The 13,517-nt window shown below is 35.7% G+C and overlaps 1 protein-coding gene across 1 annotated transcript; it reads left to right on the top strand.

The window, feature by feature from the left end:
* Window positions 1–361: 361 nt before the first annotated feature.
* LOC103927196 (ORM1-like protein 2) lies at window positions 362–3,365 on the top strand. The gene is made up of 3 exons (XM_009336091.3): window positions 362–547; window positions 1,722–1,870; window positions 2,976–3,365. The coding sequence occupies exons 1-3, from the start codon at window positions 362–364 to the stop codon at window positions 3,112–3,114; spliced, it is 474 nt and encodes a 157-aa protein (XP_009334366.1). The 3' UTR covers window positions 3,115–3,365.
* The last annotated feature ends 10,152 nt before the right edge of the window (window positions 3,366–13,517 follow it).

The raw sequence follows: 13,517 nt of genomic DNA on the forward strand, positions 1-13,517 counted from the left end.
TAAATTCAGTCAAGAAATTTGTAAATTCAAAATAAATTATTTAACAAGTAAACAAATCCACAAGAAGATCCCATGTGGTTCAACACGGCGTCGTATAACGCTGTGAAATATCGATACTCCCCTCCGTCGTTAACCCAACGGAGAGAAATAATAGACTTTATTTATAAAAAGCAAAGCAAAACAGAGTGCTCTGCTTTTTGGGTTTTGGATTTTCGAAACCATCAAACACCCATAAACGACCAAATTTTGAATCCAACACGCAGATTCAATCCCAGCTTATCCTCAAATCAAAACCCACCAAATTCTTCAAGTTTTCGACCAAACGGGTAGCCGAATCAAAACCCAGGATCCGAAATTTTTTATGGCTGGTCTGTATGTAAAAGCTGTGCCACCTGCGGATCTGAATAGGAACACAGAGTGGTTCATGTACCCTGGTGTTTGGACCACCTATATCCTCATCCTCTTCTTCTCTTGGCTTCTCGTGCTCTCAATCTTTGGCTGCTCTCCCGGCATGGCTTGGACCATAGTCAATCTCTCTCATTTTGCGGTGTCTTTCTCTCTCCTTTGTCTTTCTCTCTCTATGTGGTTGGTGGTGTGCATATGTTGTCTACTGGGTTTGATTTATTGGTGTTGTTTTCAATTGGGTTTGTGGAATTTTTTATGCTTGTTGATTAGAGGCTGTTGGATTTGATGCTTAATCATTCAAGTAATTGCATTTAGTTGAATTTTGTATAAAACCCATGTTGTAATTATTCAGCTCAATGATGATACGTTGTGTTTCCACGCATATGATTAGGTGTAGCTTTCGTAACTCTACATGGGTTATTTCGATTCTTAATTAGGGCGTTTCATGTAGTTATTGGTTTCATATGAGGTATTGTGTGGAGGGTGAAGACCTAGTTTGTGAATTTCTTGATTTAAGTTAGGATTTAATCCATTTTGTTATCCTGTAATAGAGGGTATGAGTTGGTTCTTGGAGTCGTCGGTAGTTTAGCTTAGAAAACGAGGTTAATCATGTGAAGCCTATTGGTGCGGATATGCTAATTTCACTATTTAGTTTGGTTGCTACTAAAATTTTAAGGAGAGTAGATGGATGACATTTGAATATTACAATTTCATTTTTTATTAGAGATGCAAATGTTACCTTAACTGAGCTGAGCAGTGTTTTTGAGGTCAGTTAGTTGTTAAGTTTTGGAAGACAATGGCATGAAAGGATTCCATACACTTAGTCCACGACTTGGGGGGATTGTCATTGTAACTCGTATCGAAAGCTATTCTTTGTTTTATTTTCAACGGTACTCTTATGTCCTATTTTCTGGGACTTGGGAGTTCAGGAATAAGTATTAGATATGTCCCCATTGATTGCATGCAAATAGATAATTCTTCAATTATGTGGTGCTATGGTTATAACTCATAACGGTTCTTCATATCCAATTAACGCACAGAACTGGTAGTTGTATTTTTAGAGTTGTATACTTTGTTGGAGACGACCTTGAGGTCGCCTTTTGTTCCCTAGTTTGGTATGATGTTTCTGTGTTTAATCATTCAACGGTCTATCCTGAATTATCTATTGATCAAAGGCTTTGGGCCAAATAACATTTTGATTTATAATCCTTATGCATTCTGTTCAGTCTTCCGCTTTGTTAGTTTGACCTCTTAACTCTAGGTTAGTCTCATTCAATTTCCATCTACCGTATTTGAAGAGTCTGGTTCTTCTTCAGATCACATATCACTTCTTCCACTGGAAGAAAGGAACTCCCTTTGCTGATGACCAGGGGATCTACAATAGACTGACGTGGTGGGAGCAGATGGATAGTGGAAAGCAGCTCACTCGCAACAGGAAGTTCTTAACCGTTGTTCCTGTGGTGCTGTAAGTTGATTTTTATGCTGTAAAATTAGCATTTTCAACTCTTTACACTAAGATTAAATATTATTGAACCTCTTGGCTGTTAAAGATTTTATTTAAATTAACCTGCCCAGCTCCAGAAGGCTGTTGTCAAACCTTTCCAACCATGTGTTTGTTGCATATACACTTTTGTTAAACTGTCCCAAACATACTACACCAAATATTTCAGGTCCAGTTTAAAGCTAAGCCTGTACGTGGGTTGGGACTCTGTACCAGACTCATTCAGGTGGCCAACTACAATAAAGAGGACACCAGTTGCTTCATTTCCTATTTAGAACTTAGAAGTTAAAAAAAATGAAAACTTGTGATAGTACATTTAGAATATTAAGAATTTCTGGTTCTGGTCTATTGGCTTTTTGGGATTACGCTGAACACTCCACGTGCAGTTCAGGCCAGATTTTACTGCTCTATACATACTACAATTTGTTTGTTTGTGGTTGCCTTATGGACCACATATCAGTGTTCCATATTAATGCCTGCAAGGAAGCCAGATTTTAGTAAAATCTACATAATTTTTGGATAAGAATATGACACCTCCATTTTTGATGTATGCATGTCCATGGAGCAGTTTGTGAACACATAACATAATCCTAGGTATGAGTTCAGTCATATCCTCTTGCTATTTTCAGCCTTTTTTACCATCAAATAATTCACGTAATCTTATTGATCACGTCAATATTTGGTATGGCTTGGATTCATCTACCACTAATATGTGCTTGATTGGCTTCCCAACTTAGAAGGATGGCGTTTGTAGATCCCCAAACCCATATACCAGGAGTGAGATTTAACCTGCTGCGGTTGGAGAAGTTAGCTTCCTAGATCTTGGTAATTTTGGGAGTCAGTTTCTCTTGGTCAGAATCATTGCCCGTGTTTTTGTTTAACACATTATTACCAAGGCATTGGAAATAAATAGAAATTTCTGAAGCTCTGATTATGATAAGATTTGTATGAACCTGCTGACAAATACCAGTCCCAAAGATAACAGTTTTTACTAGGATTATGTTTTGGAAGCTTTGTTAGAACAAAAACCATGTCGGTTCTCATTTTTGTCTTCCTTATATCCTGCCAGGTACTTGATAGCCTCGCACACAACGGACTACCAGCATCCGATGCTGTTTTTCAACAGTCTTGCAGTCATTGTGCTGGTCATAGCAAAATTCCCCAACATGCACAAAGTCCGGATCTTTGGAATCAATGGAGATAAGTGAGTTGCGCTTACATTTGGGTTGACATGTTCAAAAGCCAGAACATTGTTATCTTATTCGGATGGAGAGCTATATCGTTGTATAGAAGTTGGAACTCGAGGGATATTAGAAAATATAATGTTTTTTCTTTGTGCTTACGGTGTTTCAAGGTGCCTCCCAGATGATGGAATAATTGTATTATCTTTGTACAGTAGAGAAATTTTTATGTATGTGGGAGAGTCACTGTGCTATATGAGCGTATCAATTATTTTGTCTGTTTTTTCTCTTCGTAACTTCCATCTATTTGATAATTTTCCATCCTGAAAACGGTTTTATGCCTGAAATCGGTCAGGGACCACCTTAGATGTTCGACACACGTGTCGATGTTGAAATGCGGCACCAATGAGAGATAATTTGGTTGGTCAGTATTAGCGTCTAAACTCAATGTCTGCATATATTATAGCATGTGGATTAGTAATACTATATGACAGTACGACGTCATGGGTTTTTCTTCACAAGCGAAGCTACTAGTGTTGCTAATGGGAGGTCGTTTTCATTTTCTTTGTTTTGGTTAAACTGAAAGGGGTCAAAATCTTAATCTATCTTAACGTTTAACTTATTTATTTTTTATTAATTTTTTATAAATTCTCCTCACAATCACCACTTGCACTGAGGGTGGCCTTGTTGGAGTTGTGCCCTAAAAACTAATTTTGTAATATTGGATATATTATGTAGTAAATTCATTCTAATTAACTAATAATAAGGTCAAGTTTTGTTCATTTTTGAGTTTGGCTTTATATCATGGTGATAATATACTATGAATGAGTCTATAAGATTTAAGGTATGGAAGCAATATCCTAAACGAGGTTAGGACAAGAAGAAGTGTATTCCATAGTGATTTAGTCCTTTAAGAAAGTTTCAAGCCGTTTGGAGAGTCAACTAGACATTGACTATCTGGTAAAGCTTGTGTATATCGCATTAAGGTTAGCATGATATCACACTACGCGTGGTGGATGCTTATAGAAGTGTTTGTTTGTTGAACAAGTTCACTGAACATTGACCCCTAAGAAGCTTAAATGTACGAATGCTTACCATGTGTCTAACATTACAAAGTTTCGGGTTGTATATTCAAATAATACTTAGAACGGATGATTCATTGGATGCTTATAGATATGAACTTTGACTTTACATCAATGCCCTCACTACTTCGTAGGGCACGATAAAGTGTTGCTTGAGTTCATGTATACGAGGATGGAGATATATGAATGTGCATTAAGAAATCTATCACCTTCTAGTAATTGTTTAATAGAAGGTGATATATCTCAAAGACACTTGAAGATGTATCTCAAAAATCTCTTATCAAAGTAATCATTGATCAACATATGTTTGTAAGAACTATTTCAACATGAGATGGATCATGGCGATCATAGATGACAACATGTGATTGGACAAAATCCATATCACATGAATCTTGATCGGGATATAGATGACAGAAGAACCAGATTCCATTATAACTACAATTAAGGTCTGAAAGAGTTATGATTATATTACGAATACTTCAATCTAATCCAGGTAGCCATGAAATGCTGCTAGATGTCACTCATGGCTTGTGGAGTTGAATTAAGTTATTAATTAATTTCATAGTCAACTTTAGTTAGAACCTAAGGTCACACACTGATGATAGTACTAATGACGCCACGTGGATGATGATAGGATATAATTAATTGTTAATTATATTGGATTAATTATTTGTGCCTGATAGACTCATATTTATACAAGTTTTTATCACCTTAGTACTTGGATATGTATAGTTTTCATCCCTTAGTAGTAGTTTATTTGTGGTTTTCTTATTTTGTAGGATTAATTGCAAAGAAGGGGATTTTGAGGCTAAAAAGAGGAGTTTTGATAGCCTAAAAACGGTTCGGAAACATTCAAAGGAAGATCATAGGACATCAAAGTGGTGCCTAAGACAGGGAGGTGACACAATTTGGAGAATCTGGGATATGGGAGTTTCTGTCCAGCGACTTTGATGAACTAGAGGAACCTCATTGCATACCATAGATGGATGGAAAGATACGGAAGTCTTCTTTCAAATGGAGTTGGAATCATGTCAATCTGATATTCTTGCAATGAATTATGATCATCTTAGTGACTGTTGTTCTGATTTTCAGGTTTGGTTAAATTTGCAATTCAAGTGATTTGGGCCAAATATGTGCAGTTTATTTGAGTTGGAGATTTAAAGCCCAACAAGTAAATTAGTCTGACCATTTGATAGAGAAATATGAGCTGCCCTTTTAGGTCTATTAGTGTACCTAATCCTCATCAAAATACAAGTGAAGGGTGGAGATGAAAAGCAAAAAATAAAAAATAAAAATAAAAAAATTGGAGGGATTGAACGATTTGGGGGTTCCAAGTGGCTGTTGTGGAGAGAACAGCGAAAAAAGGGGAGAACAGCTGCAGACTTGAAGGGGCAAAAAAGAAAAAGAAAAAAAGAATGTAGAAGACGGGGAGGAAGGCACACAAGAGTTCGGCAGCTTGAGGAGCGCAAAATTCTCCTTCAGTTCAAGGGTTTCTCATGTTTTTCTTATCTTTAATTTTGTTTTCCATGACTATGTGTTTCTAAATTCTTTTGCTAAGGCTACAATGTAGCCATAACAAGAATATTTTGTGTTTTTAGCTATTTGATTATCCAAGACAATTTCCGTTATGTTGAATCTCAAATTTTGGGCTTAATTCGCTAGTTCTTTCGTTCTTGACGATTGGCCATCACTTGTATGAATTAATGAGTGTTTGTTGCAGGTTCATAGGCATCCACCCATGTTATATTCTTGTTCAAATCATGAATTTGAGATCACAATTTACTAGAAGCATACACCATGTTCTAGATTTTGTGTGGTTGTATAAAAGTTTCCATTGTACTTAAAGAACTTCAAGTTGTGAAATCTAGGCATACACCATGCTAGGTTGCTTCTTAGAAGAATATAATTTGATGCATACATCATGATCGGATTATAGAGTTGGGAAACTAAATCATCAACATAGGAGTTTAAATGGATAGTTGATAGCTAAGAATTGGAATAGGATTGTTATTGGTGAAATTGGATGCCTTAGTCATTAACGTCTTGTTGGTTCTTAAGTTTTACTGTTAGTGGCTTATTTATTTTCTTAAACTTTTAGCAATTTTATCTATTAGTATTAATCATCACAACCAATATTTCCTTTAATTTTCTTGCTCAATAATGTTTTCAATTTCACTTGTGCGTTAAGTGGTTAGTTATCGAATTAAATCACCGTTCCTTGTGGGATTCGACTCCGTACTTGCACTTTAATACTATCTACGAACTGTGGGCTTTATTTAATTAAAAAGGGTCCAAGTCACAAGCCCAAAGTGGACAATTGAATGACCTTGATGCAAGGCACAAGGCCTAGGCATCAATCCCTATAAAGAGGTGCGGCAGTGGTATTATGAATACCCACGTGTTTTCTCATATGTCCCTAATGCAATTGCGAATGCAATCAATTGCCCCCTTAGAGAAAAGAAAGAAAACCTTAATTGAAAATTCACCTAGTGTGCCACCCAAAATTATTGTTTGAATTGAGTGATCCTGCTAAGATAATTGAATCCCTTACTCTATCATCTATCATTGGTGTATTAGTGTTTATACTTCTAAAAGCTCAACATTTGAAGAGCTTAACGTGATCAACCATGAAGAGGAATAAAACAAGCATAAGGATGATCCTAAATGGTGCACACATGGTTAAGGATTCTTGTAAGTAATCTATTTGTCATCTTTCTTTATTGCTTTATCATTTACAACCAACTGGGTATATAATTGGGATAAAATATTGTATATTATTTATTATGTTTTGCTAATTATTTAATTATTGAAAAAAAATTACACATAGATTACACTTTTAATACTTAATTTTATATTGAGACAACACTTTTTAAACATTTCAAAGAGAGATAAAAGTTAATACATGTGGAAGATGACATCATTCCCTTTTTTCCTCTGGAGTTTAAGTTACGGTAAAGTCTTTTCACACTTCTATCTCATTCATCTTTTATTTTCCTTATCATCCATGAAAATTGGCCTGCTTTTTCCTTCTCTTTCCTTCTCTTTCTACTCATTTGATAGCCTACTACTACGTTTTAGCACCACAAAATATTTTCAACAAATTTATATTAGACTACCAAGAAAAAAAGAAAGCTTTGTTAGCATTAAGAAGAAGAACGCACAAGAAGAGTTATTAAAGAAAGTTGATAACTGGGTTATTAAACTACAAGGAAGGAAGGAACTTCCCTTCTCTTTCTTTACTATTAGGGGTGGGCACTGTGCTGTTCGGTGCAGTTCCACCATTAAATCGGAACCGGAATCGAAAAATATCAATGGTTCAATTCGGTGCGGTTTCGCTTAAATTTATTACTAGAACAACATGGTTCGGTCTACACCAAGGTTCTAAATGACTGTTACGCACTAGTTGGGTGGCGGGTTGGGGCCTAGCGCCTAGGTGGACTAGACGGTTTTATTATACATCTATAGTATTGGTCGATTAATAGTAAGAGATGAAAGTACAAATGGTTATAAGTCCATAGCACTTACTAAATATTTTTCAAGGATTTTGAATTTACAAGGAACTTAAAAAAGAAGTAAAAGTATTAAATATGTGTTATAATCTTATAGTCGTTGTAGGCTTGTAGGGGTGAAGGAAACTAGGCAACATAAAAGGGGAATGGGGCGCCACCACACTAATATTTAATATATTAGGTTGTTAGCTGTCAAATTTTAATAGAAGCAATTTAATAAAAATTTAAACAAAAAAAGTGGGGTGGTCACTGGTCACATCTATCACGTGGGTGGGAAATGAAGAGAGAGACTCATTTCTCTTTTCTTATTCGATGAACATAAAAGTCTGAAACACAGAACGCACAACTAGAACCAGAACGAAACCCAGAACAAGAACTCAGCTGCTCTCCAAAAAATATCTGCAAGGTCCAGACGCTTGTCTAGGCCACCTACTCACCTGCCTAAGCCACCCAAGCACGCCTAGGCTGCCCAAGCACCGCCTAGGCCGCCTTAGAGCCTACCTAATCCCTTTGCTGCTTTTCCTCCCAACTATGGGTTACTTGCAGCTGTTGGCCATCACGTAGTGCCTAGGCGGCCGCCTAGGCTGATTTTTAAAACACTGGTCTACATTAGTTACGATTCGGTTCTTGCCAGTTTACAGTTTCAAATACTAATTATTTGAACACCAAATCATCATGCATTTAAATACATCTTCTAAAATGATTATATAAAGTTGCATACAACACAAATCCTTTTTAATGCAAATGTCTTTGGCAGTGGCACCAAGTCAACAAAAAGAGGCAATTAAAAGAAATATGCATTGGTCGGTCAGCAAACAAAAAAAATCAGGAACTCAAGCAGCATTGGTCTCCTAATATTGGTAGCAACAACAAGTAAAAACAAAAATGCAAATGTCCTTGGCAGTGGCAGATTCTTTTTCAAATAGCAGCTCCTAATGTTGGCAGCTCCTGTACATAATCAAACAACATATAATCAAATCAAACAATAGCTTCTTTTTTTCAAACAGCAAGCAAACAACATACATCAAATAACAAGGAAACCACATATATGAAATAGCAAGCTTACAATTCAAATTAGTAAGTGCTAAAAAACTAAAGTTGCATACATACCATAAGTAGTAAAAGGTGATAAGTTATGATTGAATAGTTTTAAAAGCCCTAATACTAGATGCGCCACCATTCCTTTTTTTTTTTTTTCCTAGACATATAAAAATCAAGAACTCGTTAGAAAATAAGAAAGCAAGCATGCAACAAAACAAGAAAAAAAAAGTAATGAAAAATAAATATTCATACCTATTTCAAGTGTTTCATAAAACTCTATATCTTCTAAGATTGTCTTATCGTCTAAAATTGAGATGTTATCTGACATCAACCATTTTTGAGTACAAATTAATCTCTCTACCATTAGAGGAGTCAATGAAGAATGATATGAGTTCACACTCCTTCTTCCCAAGCTAAAGGTAGATTTTGAAGCTACTATTGAGATCGGAATTGCAATGACTTCCTTTACAATTAATGTCAACACTAGGTATTTAACACCATTCAATTTCCACCAATTTAAAATATCAAAATCTTGACCCACTTCTACTTTTTCACTATGATCTAACAAGTACCTATCAAACTCATGCTCCGAGACCACGACATTACTTGCTTTAACTTCTTTTTCCAACTTTCGTCAATTTCCGCTCGTTTTTCCCCTTCCACATTGTTTTGGATTGGCCCTACCAATAGTAGCTATAGTACTAGTAGTATTAGAACAACTATGAGCACTAAAACCACTTGGTTAGTTGGAAGAAGGAAACACATTCATCATATAGTTTCAAGATTAGGCTTTTTACCTCATCCTTCTTAACTACAGCTTCATCAATACTACACCCGCAACGCTTCAAAATATGTGCCACATAGCCCAGTTTATATCTTGGATTAAGTACAAGTCCCACAAACAATAAAGGATCTTTGATCACCCCAATACTTATCAATTTTTACCTTCATGCTTAGTGCCATTTCATGCAATATCAAGCTTGCATGGGTTTGAGTTAACAACATATCTTCTTTGACAAACAAATCATCTATTTCTTCACCAATTACAAACAAATCATAAAAAGTACTATGGCAAGCCGGATGTACAATAACACTCATCTTCAATGTGATTTGATATAACACTTCCAAAAAAATTGACAAAGATAGTGGCATTACTCCAATCTTCCATATTTGGTGGCTCATACCTCATTTTACTACTGGAAGATCCACCCACCGCTCTTCTCCCGGCAAATCTTCACCAAACCATGACAAGTATGCAATCTCATCATCTTCTCCCATTCTCACAAAAAACTTTTTCAAATTTCAAGGCGTTCGTTAACATCAAATAGGTGGAATTCCACCTAGTTGGCATATCTAAAAAATAAAAACAAGACCTTTGCGTTCATTTTTCTCCTTTTAAAACAACTCCTAAAAGTTTCCATCCTTTATGGAGAAGACGTTACATAAAGCAACGCATTCCTAATAATTACGATGGATTTATCCAACGTCATCAAACCATCTTAAACTATCAAGTTAACAATATGAGACAACACCTGACATATATGTGCTTTCCCTCAAGTATCAACCGTGAATTTTGCTAGTGATACATCTTTGTCTTCGAATAATTTATTGCCACCTTGTTTTATCGACCGTGATGGTTAGTTTATTCTCCATACCCCATTCTAGCAAACAAACCTCAATACTTTTTCCAATTGAGTTCCCCTTATGATTAGCTATGACACAAAAGTTTATTATTCTTTTGTATAACTTCCAATCACTATCTAGAAAATGTGCCGTTTTCACCATATAGTTTATCTTTTGAAGACTTGTCTAGGTGTCGGTTGTGAGGCTAACTCTGTTTTCAATTTTTCTTTCATTTCATCACACATGAGAACAAAGTGTCACACAAGTGTCCTACGAGATGGTGGATAACAATGGGGGCAAACAACACTAGAAAAACCTAAACCCTCTCCCTTTAACATGTGTAAACGGCAACTCATCTAAGACAACCATTTGTTTCAACGCCTTTATGCAATCCTCTTTAGTATTCCCCTTAGCCTTAAGATTACCTTCATTAAAAGACAAAATCTTTTACCTTTTATTCTTATTTATCCTCGGGTAACTCTTACATCTTCCCTCAATATCTTTTGTAACGGTTGAAGTACCATTTCCAGAAGGGTAAGTAGCAAAGGTAGTAGAGCAGTGCTTACACCTAGTTCTCTTTCTAACAATTGTTTCTTTGGTCCCATCTGGCTTCAAAATGCTTTCTATGTCATCATATTCAACAATATGCTCCCACACTTTTGCCCTATGCTTACTATTCCCAAAATGAGGCAATGGAGGAATACCACTTGGTTGAGTGGGTGATTGTGCTTAGGGTGGAGATGGTGGTTAGGGTTTTGGTGGAATTGGTGGTTGGGATTAGGTTTGAGTTATGGTGATGAAGAAGAAACAGATGTAGAAGAAGAACAAAAATCATGTGATTTTGATTGGTTTGTCATCCCTAAAATAAACCAAAAACAAAACTCAAATTCAATACAGAGTTTGTTAATCACATACATATATTGAATTATATAAATATACGTTCACACATACATAAGATTAGGGATGGGTAAAATACCCACAGGTATGGGTAACTGCGGTTACCTGGCCCATTTAAAATTAATGATTACAGTTATGGTAACCTTTTAAATAAATAAACGGTTATAGGTATAACCGTTTACCCGTTAAACTTAAATGGGTGGTTATGGGTATTACCCGCAGTTATAAATGGGTACCGGTTTAACCGTTTATTCTAATACACACACACACACACACACACACACACACACACACACATACATATAAAAGATTAAAAAAAACTAAAAAAACCTTAAAATTATTTGACAAATCTCAAACTCTCGTCACTCATCTCTCTCCTCACCGCCCTCTCTCTCATCTCTGGCAAAACAGTTGGTTATCCTCAATTAATCAAAAGAGAGGATTTATGGCTATCACTTGTCATTTTATTGATCCTTCATAGACACTACAAAGTCAAATTTTGAAGTAATTTATTAGTTCATATAGTACATGTGATACATGTGATACATTTTATTGATCCTTCGTAGACATCCTAAACCTTTTTTTGCATACTTTAGATTCAATGACATGCTGCATTATTAAGTTTGCATATTAATGACAAAAATGATCAGTTTTATTGTAAACCCCAATATCTCCTAATGACATGATAAAAGTAGATTAATTCTTAAACTCGTCTATTGTGTCATTCATCTCTGTTTTGCAAGAGACGGAAAGGGTAAAGTGGGTGAGCCTGCCATTGGAACACTGCTATACACATTGTTGAGACTTGAAGCTCGTATCAGAGTGATTTTCCTGACTTATGTAAATGTATAAATTAGATATATCCTAATCTCTCTCTATATTGAAATGGTATAAGGATTTAAAATATTAAAATACGGAAATGCATGTTAAATGTATATATAAATGGATAAAAAAAACGTGTAGACGGGTAAAAAAAAAAGAAAAAGAAAAAAAGGTAAATGGGTAAAAAAGGGTAAACGGGTAAATGGGTAAACGGGTATGCGGTTATGGTTAAATGAGTACACGGTTTTGGGTACGGTTAACCGTTTATAAACGGTTATGGGTATGAGTATAACCTTTATGCAATTACCCAATGGGTAAACGATTATGCCAGTATGGACTTAAATAGTTATGGGTAAATAACCATGATTACACGTCCGACATAATCATTGCCCATCCCTACATAAGATAGGCATGTATGTTAGAGTACAAACACAATATTGTTTTAAATATTAACTTAAAAGACTCTTATGATCCAACCGGCTCAACACCTTATATTCTCTAATTTGTGTCCCTGCTCAACACCTTATATTATGATGACTTAGTCACATTCATCATCTCCCTCCATACAATTAAGTTATTAACCTAGATAACGAACATATACAATTAACCCTAATCTGTTGAACTTTACATATTACAAATTCCATTTCAAAGTTGAACTTCACAAATTACAAATCAATATGTGTGTTTTTGTGTGAAAAGTTCAATATATTCCTAATCTCAAATATGAGAAAAGATAGAGAAAATACCAAGGAGGGAGGATGGAGGACGGAGAGCTGTGAGCAATTGCAGAGGAGGGAGGACGAGGGCCGTCGCGAAGAATTGAGGTTATGGGTTGCCTGAGGAATCACTGATGTTTTGGATGTGAGACCTTGAGTGAGGGTGGGTGAGGCTTGACTAAGTGAAAAAGGAAAACTGAATGAAAGTCTATAAGTGTGAAACGGTGGATGTGAGACCGTGAGTGAGGATAGGTGAGCCCTAATTGAGATAGGATTCACTGCTTTGCAACTTGGTGAAGCTAATTCGTCAACCTATTATACCATGACAAACACACACACACACATACATATATATAATCAATTTATTATAATAATAATAGTTCGGTTTGGTTCTAGCCAGTTCTTGTTCTTTAGAAACTAGAACTAAAACCCGTTTGAACCGATCTGCTTTGGTTTTTGATTAAATGTTGACTTTTTCGGTCAACGCGGGTTTTCTCGATTTTTTGTTTCATACAGTTCGATGCGGTTTTTCAGTTCAACGGCTTCTATGCCTACCCTTACTTATTGTTGTTGTTGTTGAACAATTTTATTAAGTGGATTCACTCCTCACCCTACTTCTTAAATAGCCTTTTTGTTTTTCTTTCTCTTAACAAAAAAAAAAAAAAAAAATTAATCAAATTCAGACAAAGTAAGGTGGTGGAATTGATTGAATTTTAAAATTTGATGTATAGGTTCTCCAA

The sequence above is a fragment of a genome, unplaced genomic scaffold (assembly GCF_019419815.1).
Source record: "Pyrus x bretschneideri cultivar Hongxiangsu unplaced genomic scaffold, Pyrus_bretschneideri_v1 Contig4, whole genome shotgun sequence".
NCBI lineage: Eukaryota > Viridiplantae > Streptophyta > Magnoliopsida > Rosales > Rosaceae > Pyrus > Pyrus x bretschneideri.